This window comes from Piliocolobus tephrosceles, chromosome 1 (genome assembly GCF_002776525.5).
Source record: "Piliocolobus tephrosceles isolate RC106 chromosome 1, ASM277652v3, whole genome shotgun sequence".
Classification (NCBI taxonomy): domain Eukaryota; kingdom Metazoa; phylum Chordata; class Mammalia; order Primates; family Cercopithecidae; genus Piliocolobus; species Piliocolobus tephrosceles.
The window spans coordinates 204,996,867-205,015,950 of record NC_045434.1 but is presented as its reverse complement, the minus strand read 5'-3'; the positions used below and the strand labels follow the sequence as shown (position 1 = coordinate 205,015,950).

The window sequence follows — 19,084 nt, the reverse complement described above, 5'->3', positions numbered from 1 at the left end:
TCTCGCTCTGTCCCCCTGGCTGGAGGGCAGTGGCGCGATCTCGGCTCACTGCAAGCTCCGCCTCCCAGGTTCCCGCCAAGCATTCACATTTTCTGTGTCCATCATGCAGTGTCTGTAAGCACGAGTTTAAATGCAGGGAGGACAGTACAGAGCTGGATACACAGTTACCTGGCTGTCCCCAAGGCTTGGGCATTTAGATTGTTTCTAGTCTGGTGTGCCTGAGTTAGTGACATCTGAGTGTTGTAGATGGAATTGAAATGTCCATGCATTCATTTTTTGACCAAATTTTACTGTGCTGGGCCCTGTGTCAAGCAGGGGACGGACACTAAAGGGTGTGAGGCTCAGGCTCTGTCCTTGGAGTCCACAGTCTTATGTGGGAAGTGGCCAAGTACAGCCACAGAATGGTGTAAGTATTCCAGGCTAGACAGCAGAGCACACCATTCAGAAGGAAGTGGCTGGTCCTTGGCGGGGTGGGGCCTGCCTCCTGGACTGAGGACGCCACCCTGAAGTGGAGTCTTCAGATGTTGAAGGAGGACAGTTGGGGAGGGGGTGTGTGTGTACTGTGCACAAGTCATGGGGAGGGCAGAGGTGCGGCTGTGTGGTGCGTCCTGAGCATTGGCTGGCCTGACACGTAGGGAGCCCACAAGGAAGGGCAGGAGTGGAGGCAGCACTGGGGCCCTGAATGCTGAGCTAAGGAACTTGGGCATTCTCCTGCAGTGGAGGGGAAGCCTGATCATTTGTATCTTCCTTTTTAAAAAAGTTTTTGTTTTAAGATCAAAATTGTACATACACTTGCAAGAAAACAAAACAAAACAAAAGCATGGAGTGGTTTATGCTGAAAGGCTTGTCCGCCATCCCTATCTCAGTCCTGCTTTTTGGAAGAGAATGCTTTTCACCTGTTCTGTTTTTAATCCACCTGATACTTTCCTCAGGACCCAAACTTGTTCACTCTGCTGCTTCCTGATGTACCAATTTTGGGACATTACCTGTTGTCTCCTCGCTGTGAAAGATGAGGATTTGGCCCATATTACCCCCATTCCTTACCCGGTCCTTCTGTCAGTTGCCTTTGTCACTTTAAATCATTTATGTAAACCACAACTTCTTCTTTCATGATTTTCGGCTCCATCTTTCCCTTTAGTAAGGTAAAGCTCTGAGGGGTCGCTGGACCGTGCCTGGTCCTATTGGCTTGTGAGTGAGCGTGTGCGTGTCTTTCCTGCTCCTCACTCGGTGATATCACGTTGGTAGTTTGCAACTGGCCACGTTGGAATGTTTACACCATGGAAATTGGCAAACCCTGCAAAGCAGGATTCCCTGACAGTTGTTAAACTTTGGCTAACACAGCACTGCTGGGCTTCTAAGGTTCCTTTCCAGCCCGGAGTAGCTTGTGCTTTTGAAGAATGTGAGAATGGCTGGCCCAGGGGTGGGGCCTTGTAGGGAGGCTCAGCTGGCAGACCCAGCCAGCACCGACACCCCTCCCTTTGTGCCACAGCAAAGCTTCGAGGCGCACCAGGATGAGGCAGTGAGCGTGACACACATGGTGAAGGCGGGCAGCGGCGTCTGGATGGCCTTCTCCTCCGGCACCTCCATCCGTCTCTTCCACACCGAGACCCTGGAGCATCTGCAAGAGATCAACATTGCCACCAGGACCACCTTCCTCCTGCCAGGTGAGGCTGCCGCGGGAGGGGCGGGAGGTGACAGTCACAGAGCACCTTCCACGGCCAGGTAGCGGTGTGACCTGGGCAGCCCATCCCATTTTCGCTCGTCAGCCCTGAAAACTGGGGCTTTAAGGCAGGGCACTCCCCAGGAAGTGGTGGAGTTGGGATTCACACCTAGGACTGTCATCTCAAAGCCCCTGCCTGTCACTGTGTCCAGCTACCGCCTCACAGCACCCTGGGGTGCTCAGGAAGTGGCCCCCAGTTGTGGGCCCTCCAAAGTCAGGCAGCTGCTAAGGAAAGGCCAAGCTGGGCAGGAACCCAGGTCTTTCTGTTCTGCCCCACTCCCCAGGTTGACCAAACACCCAATTCTGCCTCAAATCCCCTGCAGGATGAGGTGATGGGAAAGTGAGAAAGCCAACGGGTGGTCTCTGTCCTTGGAGGTTTTTCTAAGAAAGGCAAATGTCCCTCTTGGCCTTCTGGTCTGTGGGTTTGGATGGCATCTGCTATGGCTGGGGCCCCTCCTGCATGGCTGTGTGTAGATGAAGTGGGAATGGCAGCGAACGATTAAGGCTGGAGCTCACCTAATGCCCCCAAGGCCTCCATGGAGTTGGCTCTCAGCCCTTCCTTACCACCTGCTGACCAAGATGCAGGCGCCATGTCCATCCTCACCCCAGCTGGCTTCAGAGCCGCCTATGGGGCCAGCAGGCATCAGTTAACCTTGCTTCCCCCCTTGGCCCAGCTTCCCACAGAGAGACTGACCTGAGGCCAGTGTGGGAGGGTGCAGTGGCTCTGTCTTGTCCCAGTGCCCCAGGCAGTGCTGGGTTCAGCAGCTGGGAGAGCCAAAGGGCCCTCAGGCCAGGGAAACACAGCTCTTATGGCAGGCAGGGGCCTGGAGCTGATTGTCACAGGACCTGGCAGATGGGCCATGGCAGAGGCTGGGAGCAGCTGTATGCCCAGCAGGGTTGAGTGTTCTGTCTTCTGAGGCCATACCAAGGGCAGGCACGTTAGCCAGCACTCCAGGAGCCTTGGGGACCTCTACCTACCCCAGGCGCCTGGTCCCTAACTCCCTCCTGAGGGCCTAGAAATCAGCCTGGTTTCTGCTTCCTCTTCGCCAGTCATCATGGTCCTTGAGTCTGAACTGGTCACACGGGGATAGTGGTTACTAACAACACAGTCCATGGCAGTCACAACGGTGTAATAACTGCCACCCTGCGCAGGCCCGAGGTGATGAGGCCGCAGGTGCTTAGGTACAGGATTTCATGTCACCCTAACCCTGTGAGCTGGGGATCGTCCCTACGTTCCAGATGCAGACACTGAGATCGGTTCAGCAGGCCAGGCGTCTTGCCCATGGTCATGCAGTGGACCAGAGGCAGGACCACAAGTCACATCAGACTAGACTCAGTCCAGCGTCCTAGTGTGTGTAATGGGGAAAGAGAGTTGGCTTGAGGCCTGGCTTGGCCAACACATAGTATCAGACAAGTCCCTTCATCTCCCGGAGCCCCTCATCCCTCTGTAAGATGGGATGTAGTTCCCAGCTCCGGGACTGTTATGAGGATAAATGCTGCTCGGGGTGGGAAGGTGGCTGTCCTGGGCCGGCAGGGTGGCAGGTGCCCGATGAGACTGAACCCTTCACTCATGTTCTCCTGGGGTGTGTGAGAGGCTTGGTGGGACCTGTGTTTGGGTTGCCTCCTTCCCCGTCCCTCTCTCCATTCCTCCCTCCGTCCTCCCTTTCTTGTTGTGTAGTATTTAGCCATTATACAATTCAATCCATTTTAAGTACGATAAAAATGTCTCTGTATCACAGAACTATCTCCACATTTCCTCTGATAGCTAAATTATTTCAAGTTAGTGGAACAATGAAGAAATGGATAATCTTACGGGCTTTTAAAAATCTTTGGAATCTCATCTTGTCAGCGCAGAGGAGAGTGAGAGAGAGTGAAGCTGATCAAGTGGTGGGAGGCAGAATGTGTGGACAGACCCGGCTGCAGTTAGAACAGCCCCTCCTGCCTGTACAACCCTGACTTCGCTGTGTTTCACACGCACCTTCATGACTTCACTGTGTTTCACACGCACCTTCACGTCTGTTTTCTTTACTCACTCTTTGCCTTTAAGGAAGGAAGGGCATTTGTTGTCACGATGATTTGAGGGCCGGGTAAGCTGGGGCTCGGGAGGTGAAATGACTGGTCTGCCATCGCAGTGCTGATACAGACAGAGCCAGGAGCAGCCCCACGGGCTCTCATTAGAGCTTCCTCACACTTACTGTGTAGGCTTGGGCGGTTGTGTTCCTGTCCTGGGCCTCAGTTTCCCCATTCATACAACCAAGGGCTGAGATTTGAGTCAGCTTGGCCATGCTGGGTGGGGTACCCCAGAGCCTGGAGCCAGGATTCCTCCTGGAATCCCTGCTCCCCTGCCTTCCAGCTCTGACTGGCAGCACTCGCAGCACCCGCTTCCCATCCTCGGTCCCCACCCCCAGGGCAGGTGTGGGTGTTGCATGAGACAGAGTGAGGACAGTGCCCACAGTCCCCGTCTCAAGCCAGCAGCAGTCCATGATGGTGACATTTGCCATCATCGTCTTTACTGCATCCCCACCCTGCATCTCCTACGAGGACTCCTTGCCCCTCCTAAGACCCTCCAGGTCAGTGTGCCATTCCTGTCGCATCAGCTGCGTCAGAGCAGACAGAGGTGACCCCTCTCTTGCCAGACCTCCCTGAGGCTGAACCCTGGAGAGGGCTGGGTATAGGCTGAGGTTCCAGAGTGTAGGGTTTCCTGAGGGTTCCCTCCTTCCCTCAGGCCTGAACTTTCCTAATCGGCAACCCTGGGGAGCTGCCAGACCAGGTCCTCCTGACCCCTCATATCTGAGACTGGCTCCCTGAGCCAGAGCCAGCCCCAGCCACCATGCTGGGGGCCGGAACGTGGGGGGCAGCTTCAGATCCACCCCACGTTGTGCCTTTGCAGGAGCGCAACACAGCAGGATTCTTACATTCTTTATTAGAGATATTTTAAAAAGGCTTTTAAGTATTTTTTTCCTTCCCCCACACCACCAAATGAAATAATTGCATAATTAGTAATAAATTTGTTCCTCCACTAAGTGGGGATTTTTTTAGGGTGTGTTAAAAATTTATCGCGCTTCCTTCCCCTGACCCCTTTCTTCCACTCGAGTACCCGACTGGTATTAATGCATTTTTTAACCTCAACTCCCTCCTCCTTTTAACCAGACAGGTCATTAATAAAATGTTCTCCGAGAGCCTGAGCTTTTTAAAGTTGTATATCTCCAGATAGATGGCTTGGGTGAGTTGAACACTGCTGCATTAAGTCTCTGTGATTAAATATTTATTCACCATTAGAAATTTTTTTTTTTTCTTTCGGACTGTTTGTGAAGTGTCTTGCTCTTTCCTTGAGGCGGAGGGGGAGGGGAAGGCCCCAGAATGAGGTCTGCAGATGAAGTCATTTCTCAATTCCGGCGTCTCTTTCCGTTTCTTGCTTGCCTTCCTCCCATTTGTCGGTTTCGCCGTTCAGTGGGGGCCGGGAGGATGCAGGGGCATCGGGAAATGGTCTCCTGCCGGTCTCCATGCCCCGGGGGCCCTGGAGAGGGGGGCGATGAGGCTTGTGGAATGAAAAATAAAAATTCACTACTGTCCCCTCTCTTGGCTTTATTGTTCTTGTGGGTTTATGGCTCTGATGGAGCTGATCTTAAGACATTAGCGTCCAGATCCTTTTAATAATGGTAAACATTATCCTCATAGCCTCTATTTATTGATTGTATACTATGGGCTAAGAGCTGTGCTCAGTTGTGTGTGTATATCACATGTGTACATATGTGTGTATATATTTAGTATTTCTAATAATTATAAAATTGAGCAAGGGAGGTTTGTAGTACTCACTGATGGATGAGAGAAGTGATTTGTCCAAGTTTTCTCCTTTCCTTCATCCGTCCATCTGTCCATCCATCCATCCATTTACTCATTCACTCACAGATACTTCTTGAGAGTCTACCATGAGCCAAGGTACTTGGCCAGGAGTTGGGGAGTTAACCATGAGTACACAGATAAGCCACTGCCCTCACAAAGCTTGTCATAAGTAAACAAACAGCAAAATAAGGTCATCACAGGCCTTGACTAGGGCTAAGAAGAGAAGTCAGGTGTTGAGGAAAGGAACTCATGGCCTGAACCTCCCATGTTGGCCAACTCCAGGAGGGCTGGGGGCCTGACCGGAGGCTGCCATCATAGTGAGCCTTCATTCACTTTTGGAATGGATTTAGGTGTGGGAAATAGTCCCAGCTCCACAGACACCCAGGTACTGTTTGTGAAATAGTCCCTGTTGCCAAGCCTGTAAATCACTAGTGGGCTTTTCTTCCAGCCGGGTTTGTGTTTCCACATTGCATGGGCACTATGAATGTGATTTTTTGAGGTTGCATCATGTTGCCAGACTCGAATCCCACTGCCTGCTCAATAGCTCCACTCAGGTATCTAATTCGTGTCTCAGACCACGCATCCAACCAGGAGCTCTGGGCTTCAACCCCCAAACCTGCTCCTGTGCCATCCCAGGCCATGGCACTGCTATGCACCCAGCTGCTCCAGGCAGGGGAGCCTCAGTGCTGTCCTGGGTTCCTTCCTTCGCTCCGCCCCTGCTCCCGTCTCCCAGCAGCTCTGTCGTTCTGCTCCAAACAGGTCTGGAACAGGTTGGGCTCTCCTTGCCTCCCTTCCTGCCTGGGCAGCTGTGGGAGCCCCTGCTGGGATCCTTGCTCCTCCTATTCCCACCCTCCACAACTGCAGCTAGAACGTTCCACTCAAATCGGGTCACGCCACTCCCCTGCCTAGGCTTTCCGGTAGCTTTTCACTGCAGCCAGAATTAAGAGCCCCAGTCCTGGCCCTGACCCATCCCCTCTTCTGACCATCTGGAGTCCGCCTTCTGTGCCCCAGCTGCACTGACTTCACTCTGCTCGGTGGACTGGCTGAGCTTGTTCCTGTCACAGGGCCTTTGCATGCCCTGTCTCCTGGGCCTCGGATCAGGTCTTGGTGTGGTCACCTCTGCCTTGTTGCCTGGAGTTCGCAGCCTCACACCTGCCTCCCCATCCTTCCAGGAAGCAGAGAGAGGCCTGAAGACCCGGGAATCCTCCACTGGCTCTGCCCCGTCGCCCTGTTTCAATCCTCTGCCTGGTGTTTACATCCCTTGTTTCTGTTTTTGTTTCCTATATCTCCTCTCTACGCCTCTGTGTCTACTACAGTAGCCATTATTACAATGAAAGAAAATAACACATTCAGTCCCTCGGTGCCACTAGCTGTATTTCCAGCGCTCAGAAGCCACACATGGCTGATGGCTGTCAAATTGGACAGCATGGTAGGGAACACGTCCATCATCAAAGAAAGCTCTAGAGTGTCTGCTCCTTATGACAGGACTCTGTGTACATGGTCCCAGCTGTGCCCCCAGCACCAAGTGTGGTGTCTGCCATGCAGTAGGCATCTGGGAGGTAAATGAATTGCTGATGGGATGGCACACTGTGTTAGGCAATGCTGGGTGTACCCTGAGTCGGTAACCTGCCTTTTGGGGTGAGAGAGACACACCATTTCCCTCCATGCCTACACTGCAGAGGAAGCACATACACCCACATGTATGCAGTTGAAGTGTCACACCCAAGGAGGGAGAGGTGATGGAAGCACTGGGCGGTGGTGAGCCGTAGCCCTCAACTCTACCCCACCCTGCACTCACCAGCTGGGGGCCTCTTTGAGCCTTAACATCCGTGCCTGGAAAATGGGGCCAGCATTTGTGTCTTGCGTACGTCTTGGCTGTTGCAAGGCTTCTGTCAGATGAGAGCAGGTATACGAGTGCTTTGGAAACTCCAAAGCTGTATTTTTTCAAGTGTGATCCATGGACCAGAAGTGGCAGAAAGTGGGAACTCTCTGGAATGCAGCTTAAGTCTCTCCCAGAAGGCAGCAGGATTAGGGCAAGAAGGAGACAGCCCTTTAGAAAGGCAGGTGCCCAGTGAAGCCCAAGGAAGTATGTCAGAGCCGTACACCCTGTGTGTGACGTGGTGGGGGGTCTATCCCTGAGCTGGCAGCCTATACTCCATGCCTCTTAGCACCCTCAGAGAGCCTCCTGCCCCCTGCACTCCCAGCCTCTCCTTTGTGCCCATTCCCGTTGCTCAGAGTTGTTGGCAACAGTGCAGCAGCAGTGATGACAGCAGATAATATGCCCATTGTGCCATGTGTGGGCACAGGGTTGTTTTACATTCATTCATTTAACCCAATGGAGAGTATTTGTGTTCTAAACATCAAAAAGGGATAGTAAAAATATGGTCCTATAGGACTGCCATTGTAGACATGGTCTGTTGTTGACCAAAAGGTCATTATGTGACATGTGACTGTATTATCCTTGTCCCCTTTTACAAGTGAGGACACCATGGCCCAGAGGAGTTTAGGATGGGCCCCAGGTCATGTAGCTGGAGAGTGGCGGAGCCAAGGTGTGAGCCCCGCGCCTGGCTCTGGAGCCCTGTTCTCGGCCACTGTGCTGGGCAGCCCACACCTGGCGTCTTCTCTGTCAGGAGCAGGGGACTGCCCCTACGCCCTCCCTGACATTGCCATTCTTGCTAAAATGAAGAGACAGCACTGAGGGGAGAGCTAAAAGGAATGAATCTGGGCTGGCATCGGAAACGTGCTGCTTCCCACCAGCGAGTTTTCTGCTTCACTCTTGGGCCCAGGGCCTGCAGGATGTGCTGTGACCTCATCTGAAGAAGCATCCACACAGGCAGGCCCTGAGGGCTGCGGCAGACCCACCTGGATGCCTCTCGAGCCCTACCCGGCCCTTATGCCTTCCATCTGCACCAACACCGTTGAGAAGTTTGCACCTCCCCAGTCTTCCCTGGTTTTGCTTATAGCTGGCCAGCTGGATCCCTGCTTGGGTTGCCCTTGGACAACCCTTTGTGCCAGATGACCTGGCCGCCGTGTATTGAGAGCGCACATAGACCAGGCACTGTGCCTGTGGTGTTCCCCCAATGCATCCGCACGGCAGCCCGACTTTACACAGGAGGAAACTGAGGCTGGTTAGGGGAGTCCCCAGCTGGAGGACCCCACGGCCAGACCCCAGGCAGGTTAGCCCCCAAAGCCCCAGCTCTTACCCACCCCACCGTCCAGCTTCTTGCTGGTTTCAGGGGAGGAGCCCGCTGTCCCATGCCCTCACTTTGTGGTGGCGCCCAGAGCCCATGCCATCTCCCCAGGAGGGCACTGCTCAGCCGCCCTCTCTCTCTGCAGGCCAGAAGCACTTATGTGTCACCAGCCTCCTGATCTGCCAGGGTCTACTCTGGGTGGGCACTGACCAGGGTGTCATCGTCCTGCTGCCCGTGCCTCGGCTGGAAGGCATCCCTAAGATCACAGGTGAGGCTTTGGGAGCTGGTGTTGGCAGGACCTGGTGGTCAGCTGCAGCTGGCCGGTGGGGCTCGGCAGGGAGGGTGTATTATGCCCTCATCGGTATGGGGATGGGGTTCCAGTCTCCAGCTTCCTCTCATCTCAGGTGGCATGGTGGCCAGTAGAACCGAATCGTCCCAGCCCCACAGTCTCCCACCTTTCCGAGTCTCAGTTTCCTAATCTGGCAGATGAACACAAGGGTGGCTTGGGGCCTGGCTGAGACACCTACCTCATGGCAGGGGCTCCACTGGCCCTTTCTGCTCCTTCCCATAGCAGTTTCAAGATGTCCAGGCTCCAGAGAGAGAAATAACTAAGCGCTTCTGGGGCCAGGCCTAGCCTCCTCGTGGGGTCCCTGTGCAAATGAATGTGTTCGCATAGGTCAGACGAAGGTCTGCTCTGATCTCTGCCACTGGGCCCAGGAGAACAAGGACAGGATTAGAGAAGACCCCCACACTTGGATGCCTGGAGCCCCGGGGCCCCTTCTGCCTCTGCCCTGAGAATGATGACTGTGGTCTCTTTCAGCAAGGGAGCAGGGCCGATCGGAAGCCCTGGGGGTGGGCCGGCTCCCTGCGCAGACCTCGAGTCCTTCTGCTAAAGAAGAGTTGCTTTGGCCGGGTGCGGTGACTCACACCTGTAATCCTAGCACTTTGGGAGGCCGAGGCGGGTGGATTGCCTGAGCTCAGGAGTCTGGGACCAGCCTGACCAACACAGTGAAATCCCATCTCTAAAAAAAAAAAAAAAAAAAAAGCTGGGCGTGGCGACACGCACCTGTAATCCCAGTTACTTGGGAGGCTGAGGCAAGAGAATTTCTTGAACTTGGGACGCGGAGGTTGCAGTGAGCAGAGATTGTGCCATTGCACTCCAGCCTGGGGGACAGAGTGAGACTCCATTTCCAGAAAAAAAAAAATCGCTTCTAAATTCTGAGATTTTCTATTTTCAAGGTTTCATCAAATAGGGCATTTTGTCCATCCAAAAGGCATTTGTGGAGGGTCTATTTCCAGGTGGAATCCTGGGATGTGGGGATGAATCAGGCAGAGACCCTGCTGTCAACAAGCTGATGGTCTCCTGGGTGTCATCATAGCTCGGGTGACAGGTGCTGGGATGAGGGTGCTCCGGGGGTTGGGGACACACAGACTGGGACGGGCAGCTCCCATGCATGAATTCAGGAGGGATTCACAGTGAAGAGCTTGAGCTGGGCCTTGCAGAAAGAGTTGCAGAATCAGGTAGACGGGAAAGGATTTCTAGGTAGAGGCAGCCTCTTGGCAAAGGCTCAGAGACGAGGAAATTCTTGGAATTTCACACTGAGGCTCCCCCGTGTGGTGTATAGGGTCGTTCCTGTTCCGCTCCCCTGAGGAAGTTGTGCAGGAGCACGGGATAGCCAGACCCGTGGCCTTCGGGGGAGGTGCCAACATAGAAGAAGTGACCCCCCCCCACCCTGCAAAATACCCACACAGAGAGTTCTCCAGGAGAGAGACTCAGGTGCCTCCCTTAATGCGCTGGGCCTTTGGGCCCCTTTCTCTCTCGCCCCATTTTCTGCAGGGAAAGGCATGGTCTCACTCAACGGGCACTGTGGGCCTGTGGCCTTCCTGGCTGTGGCTACCAGCATTCTGGCCCCTGACATCCTGCGGAGTGACCAGGAGGAGGCTGAGGGGCCCCGGGCTGAGGAGGACAAGCCAGACGGGCAGGCACACGAGCCCGTGCCCGACAGCCACGTGGGCCGAGAGCTGACCCGCAAGAAGGGCATCCTCTTGCAGTACCGCCTGCGCTCCACCGCGCACCTCCCGGGCCCACTGCTCTCCATGCGGGAGCCGGCGCCTGCTGACAGCACGGCCCTGGAGCACAGCGAGGAGGATGGCTCCATTTACGAGATGGCCGACGACCCCGACGTCTGGGTGCGCAGCCGTCCCTGCGCCCGCGACGCCCACCGCAAGGAGATTTGCTCCGTGGCCATCATCTCCGGTGGGCAGGGCTACCGCAACTTCGGCAGCGCACTGGGCAGCAGTGGGAGGCCGGCCCCGTGTGGGGAGACAGACAGCACCCTCCTCATCTGGCAGGTGCCCTTGATGCTATAGCCCCTCCCGTCTCCCCTCAGAGGGCACAGCTGCAGGCCTGACCGAGGCTACGACTGGCTCTTGTGCTCTAGAGACCTGCACGGGATGTGTGGATGGGCCTGGACTCTCCAGAAACTACTTGGGCAGAGCAAAGGAAAACCTCTTCTTTTTTAAAAAAATGTTTCAGAGTGTTTTGGGGAGAAGTTTTAGGGCTTGGGGAGAGGGAGGACACATCTGGAGGAAATGGCCTTCTTTTTAAAAGCAAAAAACACAAAACCTCACAACTGCCTGGCAAGCCCAGTATCATTTGTTTGGGCCCTAGCGGGGCTCCAAGGCAGCCACACACCCCTCCTGGAAGGGTGTGTGCGTGTGAGTGTGTGCGAGTGTGTGGGCTGGTGTGTGAATATCTATAAATACGTATATATGGTGTATATTATATGTGTATACATAAAGTCTGTACATATTGGAGCTCTGGGAGATGCTGGAATAAAAGACAAGAGTTACATCCGGACTTGGATTGAGGTTTTGTTGTGGTTTTTTAAAGACATGATGGGAAAGAGACAGAGAGAGCAGCTGTTGGTAGAGAGGGGTTATTCAGGACCCAGGAGCAAGTCTTAGGCTTGGCCGGAGGGTGGAGCTGCTGCGGGAATTGGCTCTAGAACCTCACAGTCCAATCTGGTTACCATTTACCACAGGTGGCTAATTAATTTTCAAATTAATGAAAATGAAATCAAACATTCAATCTCTCACCATAGCCACATTTCAGATGTGGCTTGAGTGGTGAGTGGTGAAGGATGAGGTGGCACAGATATGGCCATTTCTACTTTAGAAGAAAGCTCACTTCTGCTCCACAAGGAGCTCTGGGAGCTTCTTTTCTGAATATTTTTTGGAAAGAAGACTGGTTCACCCCAGCTCTGGAGTAGCATGGGGGCGGAAGGCCTTGGTGTCTAACAGTGCAAGCCAGCAGGGAGGGGAAGACGAGGGGCTTCTCTGCAAACTGGCAGCCATGTCCCAGGACTTGGGGTCAGAGGGAGGACTGGGTGGGCTTCAGGTGAGGTCCATTAGCAGCAGGAGCAGCGCCTAGGCTGCAGGTGAGATGGGCAGGTGGGGCTGCCTCTGGCTCGGTTCATCCTTCATCCGTCTGCCTCTTCTGGCTCAGTTCATTGTTAGATTTCTAGAGCTGCCTGCGGGAAAGAAAATCAAACTCAAAAGCCACCACCCAAAAGGGAAGTGTTTCCTCCATCTTCCCACTCTCTGCCTCTCTGTCATCTGTCTACCCACCACCCGCCGGTACTTGCATTGAGCTCTTTCCACTGAAGTTCTGGGAACCCAGTGGAAAAACTACCAAGGAGTGGACATTCCAGCCGGGTTCTAACCTCCTGATAGATTCTCGCCCACTAGAGAAGTCATTCATTACTCATTTTGCAAACCCCTCAAGTTCCTGCTATTTGCCGGGCACTGTGCTATGTGGGCAAGACTGCAGCTCTCCATGCCCACAGGAAGTGCACGATGTAGCGGGGAGGGCAGGCGTAAATACCCGCCAGTGAAGGCTTGAGGAGATTGAGGGTGCTGCGGAGGAGGAAGGGGGATGGAGGAGCAGCCCGCGCTCAGGTGGAGGGTAGACAGAAGTTGGCTGTGCCCAGAAGGAGGTAGCCAGTGTGGGTCCCCAGGAAGGGGAGAAAGGAAACTGGTCCAGAGGAACTAGTACACCTGAAGGTCCCACACTGACTACGGCTCAGACGTATCCACCTCCTTTGGGCCTCAGGATCCCATTTTGTATCAAAAGAACCATCACTGCCCTGTCTACCTCTCTTGGAACAGAATAAAGTGCCCTGGTTCCATTTTTATTGTACAAGTGGGTTTTTGAACAAATACTGTCTGAATGAGCCTCCCAGGAGGTGTGTTTATCCCATCAATCAAATGTCAACCAAGACTCCCTGAGACGGAGACCAGTGAGTCGAGGCTGCCTGGGACAAGGAGTGAGCCTGGACTGTAGGGTCTGGCAGGCCTGCATTCAAGTCCAGTCCCACCAAAACGCGGCTGTGTGGCTCCCAGCACGTCCCTCTGTTTCCTTATCTCTAGAATAGAGGGGGTGATGTGTCGCAGAGTTCCAGGTACCAACACCACCGAAAGCATCTGGAAGAGCCCTCCAGTGGTGTTTTTGGTGATGGTTCCTTATATCCTCACTCCAAATGATTTGAGGCTGGCGGTTCTTATTGAGGAGTTTCCTCTTTGGTGCTGGAGCTGGCATCTGGGATCTCCATGGGCCTGTTAGATTCTAGACCTACAGATCACTCGGCTAAAAGGGACCTGGGAGATCGAATGGCGCCCATTAAATCCCATCACAGAGAAAACGACTGACTTTGCTACTTCAGTGAAATTATCACATCAGTCACCAGCTCATCTCCGTGCCTCCAATAACAGAGCAAGGGAGGGTCAGGGGCGCCGCGAACGGCTCCCGAGACCCACTGAGGACGTGCCTCACATGTGAGTGGAGGCCTGGCCTTAGATATTGATAAGAGTAATAATACCCAGAGTGCTCCGGGTGCCTGAGCTCCTTTCTTCATTACAACTGTTCTCTGAGGCTGCTTTTGTTTGCCTCGTTTTGGAGGTGAGGGGTCTGAAGTTCAGGGAATTTAAGCAACCTGCCTAGGAAGCCTCAGAGCCTAAAAGTCAGGCCTGGGACTGTAGTCTGTCTGCCACCAAGGTGGCTCTTAGCCCCCAGACTACTCGCCTCCAGAGCAAAAGTTTGGAGACAAACAGCAGAGTTGCTACTGTGCTCTCCGCACTTAGCAGCTGGGGTACGTCAGGCAAGTGCCTTAATCTGTGTCTCAGGGAGTCCCTGCCATGGGAACGGACCATCATTCATTCAGTATTCACTGAACACCGATTACATTTTCAAGTAATCGCCCGGATCCGTTTTCAAGTAGACACTGGGTAGGGTGTAGTGAAAAAGACAAATCCCATACACACCCGCTCTCCATTCTACTGGTGGGGGCGGGAGGGAACAGACCAGGAGAAACATATGTCAGATGATATTTGAGCTCTGGAGAGACATAACAGAGAAGGGGGATGGGGAGTGCTGGGGAGGGGGCTCATGATGTCAAAAAGGGTGGTCAGGAGGCCTCACTGAGGAGGTGACCTGCGAGCTAAGACCTGAAGGCGGAGCAGACATCGGGTGGTAGAACATTTCGGGCTGAGGGCAAGTGCAGGTGCAAAGCGTGGAGGCAGGAGTGTGGCTGGAGCAGGGACGGGCTGGGGAGGGGAGGCAGTGGGCAGTGGGAAGTCACTGGAGGGTTTCAAGCAGAAGAGTGCCGCCATCTGTCTGATGTTTTCAAACAATCACGTTTGGCTGCTAAATTAAGAATAATCCGTGGAGGTGGGGACACCAGTGTGGGAGCCAGGAGCCCTCCTGTTGAGAGCTGTTGCAGTCAGCCAGGCTCGAGAGGCAGGGGGCAGCAATGGAGAGTGGTCAGCTTCGGGGTGGGTTCTGTTATCCCAGAGCCCACTGGGTTTGCAGATAGATGGGCTGGGAAGGAAAGAGAGGAGTCAAGCATGTCCCTGGGGTCTGGCCTGGCGACAGGAAGATCAGAGCTGCCAGCTTCCCTGGCAGGGTAGCTGTGAGGGGCAGCTTTTCTGCAGGAAGAGCGGGAATGGGGTTTGGATGGGCTACATTTAAGTTGCCTTTGGGCATCCGTGTGGAGACGTAGGGAGGACAGTTGACTGTGTGAATTTGGAGTCAGCAGAGAGGTCCATACCAGGGGTGCCTGAGCCTGGATGCAGCCTCCAAGAGAGCAGAGTGGACGGAGGAGGTGTGAGGACAGAGTCCAGAGAAGGCCAGTGTGGGGAGGTCCAGGAGCTGATCAGGAAGCAGCGGGGAGGCTGAGATGCCAGGATGAAGGTGGAAGACTGGGAGGGCAGGGCGAGGGTTGGAAGGGGAGGGGTGATCTGTGCTGAATGCTGCTGAGGCTAAGGAGGAGCCTGAGGCCTGTCTTGGATTTAGCCACACGGACGCTCTCTCTGCCCTTAGGAGAGGTATGTGGGCAGAAGTGGTGGTGGGGAAGCCTGAGGATGAGGAAGGAGGGTCTGGGAGAGGAGCACATGAGCAGTGGGGTCCTGGGTGGTTCTCAGGCCCCAGTGATTGGGCGGAGGGAAGGAGGGGCCATGACAGATGCCCCAGCCATGCAAGCCACAGCTCAGAGGGCCTGGAGTTTATCAGTTCATGGGCCTTCATCCCCTTGCCCTTCCCCAAGGGGGAAAACTACTTTCTCCACCCCTGGTGAGCAGGCTGAGGCTGCAGACAAGCCCAGTTCTCAGGAGGCAGCTGTGAGCCAGGCCGGTCTCCCAGCAGGAATCCTGCACAGCGGCTGATTGAGAATCTCTGGCTAGTGACAGTTTGCCCCAACCCCACCCCGGGGGAAAGCTAGCCTGCCAGGCTGGGTTACTGCCAGACGCCTCTGTTCCTGTCTCTGTGCTCAGGCCTGGGGAGGTCAAGGCCTGACATCCCCATCCCTCAGAGGGAGGTAGGAATTGTTCCCTGGGCACTTCTGGCCCCAAGCCATGGACTCCAAAGATGGGAGGGAAGCAGAGGCTGTCCTCATCCAGCATCTGAGCAGTCCCCCGCCTTGGAGCCCGACTGCCTGCGGCGGGAGACCTGCAGTCAGGACACAGAAATGGCCCTCTCACTGTGTTCCAATAACTGACCTTCCTGTAGTTTGGACATCCCATAGCAGAAAACTCTAATTCTATTTTTTTTTTTTTTTTGAGATGGAGTCTCACTCTTGCCCAGGCTGGAGTGCAGTGGTACCGTCTCAGCTCCCTGCAACCTCCTCCTCCTGGGTTCAATCGATTCTTCTGCCTTAGCCTCCCAAGTAGCTGGGATTACAGGTGCCTGCCACTACGCCTGGCTAATTTTTATATTTTTAGTAGAGACAGGGTTTTTCCATGTTGGCCAGGCTGGTCTTGAACTCCTGACCTCAGGTGATCAACCCACCTCAGCCTCTCAAAGTGCTGGGATTACAGGCATGAGCCACTGTGCCCGGCCTCTAATTCTTAATTAAATGTGACACAGTCATTTCTGGGAATTAAGCTGCTTCTTGGGGCTAACACAGTCTATTTGGGGTGAATTGATGGTCTTTTAGGCCCACCTTCTTCCCCTTCTGTCCCCCGCCTGGCATATGAACCCACGGGACGCTAATAGGATGCAGTGGTGGTGACCAGGGTGCAGGTGTCTGCACAGTGGCAGAGGCGTTGGGGGTGTCCCTACTCTCTGTTCTGGCTTTAGTCTCCATGCCCCTACATCCCCTGCCATGGTGGTCCGTTCCATCCTTGGTGTCAGGCTGGCATTGTCAGTGCTGCCTGTCTCTGGTCTTGGGCACCTCACCTTGTGTACGCCCCAACCCTATCTCAGTCTCCCTTAGCCCTTCCACACCCTCACCAGCCTTCACCCCCAGGACACTCACAGACCTGTGTACCCCAGACCCCTCCCCTGCCCTGCTCTCCCCACCCTGGGGGGTATGTCAGGGATCAGACCCCTGCCCACGGGCTCTCGTGCTGGCTTCAACCTTTCTGATTGACTCCTAGAGGCCAGGTGAGTTCAGCCTCAGGCAGGTCCCTCCCGTCCATCCTGTCGCTGACTTGCTGCTTACAAAGGGATTTCCTAACGGGAAAGCTGCCCTTCGGCCTGTAGGAGTTGTGTGCTCAGGCGTTGAGCTCTGTTTTTGCTTCGTAAAAGAAAGCAGAGTCGGAGACAAGGATTTTGATTCAGGTTGTTTATTTGGGAGGGGAGATCAGGGAACCCTGACGGGGGCATGAAATGGTGAAGGGAAGGCAGCCAGTGCGGGAGGAGGTATTGAACATGTTACTAAGTGGGTACCTCGGGCCCAGGCCTGCTGAGGGACTCTGGGAGACAGTGTCGAGCTTTCTTCTCCAACCCCCACCAGCTGGGTGCCTGACTGAGCTGCCCCTGGAGGCGTGGGTTCCTGGCAGTTCTGTCTGCTTCCTTGTTAGCCAGAGATGGGACTTAGGTGGAGAGAGCCGGCGTGCTTGCCTGTGCGCTATAGCAAGTGCCCATAGCAAGCTGTGGCTTTTATCATTTAAAATTTTTTCTACCCCAACGAAGCCAGAATTTCAAGAGGATAGTCTTGCTGTGGACACAAACATGTGGAATTTGGAACCCAAAGCCGGTTGTTTGTTCTAGGTTATATCCCCGTCTCAGCTCGCGCTGTGCTAACAAAATACCACTTGCCAGGCAGCTTAAACAACAAACGTTTATTCTCACAGTTCGGCAGGCTGGAAGTGCAAGAGCAAGGAGCTGGCAGATTCACTGTCCGGGAGGCTCCTCCCGGGTTGCAGGCAGCTGCTTTTTTGCAGTGTCCTCACGTGGCAGAGAGTGTAAGCTCTGCTCCCTCTTTCTTTCTTTCCCTTTTTTTTTTTTTTTTTTTGGAGACGGAGTCTTGCTCTGTTACCCAGGCTGGAGTGCAGTGGCACGATCTCGGCTCACTGCAACCTTGCCTCTTGGGTTCAAGCAATTCTTCTGTCTCAGCCTCCTGAGTAGCTGGTATTACAGGCACACACCACCACACCTGGCTAATTTTTGTATTTTTAGTAGAGACAGGGTTTCACCATGTTGGTCAGGCTGGTCTCGAACTCCTGACCTGAGGTGAGCTGCCCACCTCGGCCTCCTAAAGTGCTGGTGCTGGGATTACAGGTGTGAGCCACCATGCCTAGCCTCTTTCTTCTTTTTATAAAGGCGTGAACCCCATCTTGGGGGCTCTACCCTCATGACATAATCACCTCCCAATGGCCCCACCTCCAAATACCATCACATTGGGGTTTAGAACATCAACACATGAACTTTGAGGGGACACAAACGTTAAGGCTATAACACTCTTCCTACCCCCACCTCACAACCTGTGATAAATGGCACTGACTGAGGTGGAGGTTTGGAAACATCAACTCATCAAGATTTATAAGTGATATGGTTAGGCTTTGTGTTCCCACTTGAATCTCATCTTGAGTTGTGATCCCAGGTGTTTAGGCAGAGACCTGGTGGGAAGTGATCGGATTACGGGGGCAGTTTTCCCCATGTTGTTCTCGTGATAGTGAGTTCTCATGAGATCTGATGGTTCTCGAGATCAGCTTTCCCTGCTTTTTTTTTTTTTTTTTTTTTTTTTGAGACGGAGTTTCACTCTGTTGCCCAGGCTGGAGTGGTGCAGTGGCGCGATCTCGGCTCACTGCAACCTCTGCATCGCGGGTTCACGCCATTCTCCTACCTCAGCCTCCTGAGTAGCTGGGACCACAGGCGCCCGCCACCACGCCTGGCTAATTTTTTTGTATTTTTAGTAGAGACGGGGTTTCACTGTGTTAGCCAGGATGGTCTTGATCTCCTGACCTCGTGATCCGCCTGCCTCGGCCTCCCAAAGTGCTGGGATTACAGGTGTGAACCACCACGCCCGGCATCCCTGCTGTTAGATGCTCCTGTCTCCTGCTACCTTGGAAGAAGGTGCCTGCTTCCCCTTCCACCATGATTGTAAGTTTCCTGAGGCCTCCCCAACCATGGGGAACTGTAAGTCAATCAAACCTCCTTGATTTATAAATTACCCAGTCTCGGGTGTTTCTTTACAACACTGTGAGAAAGGACTCATACAATAAGGGATAAAAATTAACCTCAGGCTATGTCTCCAACAAATTGTGCCCCCTACACAACTAAGCACCTTTGCTGTACCTGACATTAGGCTAGAGTTACTGTGGATGTAATAGTGTCCCTGTCCTCTCTGAACATGTAGTCCAATAGGCAGGATGCTGGCGGCCAAGGAGAGTCAACCAAGGAAGGCTTCCTGGAGGCAGGGAGGTGTAGCACAGCAGATGTGGGCGTTGGAGCAGATTTGAGTTTGGATCTTGGCTCTGTTACATATTGACTGTGTGGCCTTAAACGAGTGCTACTCCTGGGCTTCTACGTCCTCAGCTGAACAAATGGGCT

General features: G+C 53.9%; 1 protein-coding gene across 2 annotated transcripts in view; it reads left to right on the top strand.

The window, feature by feature from the left end:
• ARHGEF10L (Rho guanine nucleotide exchange factor 10 like) overlaps positions 1-11,620 on the top strand; it is an 80,617-nt gene extending 68,997 nt beyond the window's left edge. For both annotated transcript variants that reach the window (XM_023219828.2, XM_023219829.3), the window contains exons 18-20: positions 1,490-1,664; positions 8,900-9,022; positions 10,592-11,620. In XM_023219828.2, the coding sequence (XP_023075596.1) occupies positions 1,490-1,664; positions 8,900-9,022; positions 10,592-11,124 (831 nt within the window). In that variant the 3' untranslated portion in view covers positions 11,125-11,620. The remainder of the gene's footprint in view (positions 1-1,489; positions 1,665-8,899; positions 9,023-10,591) is intronic.
• Positions 11,621-19,084: the final 7,464 nt, after the last annotated feature.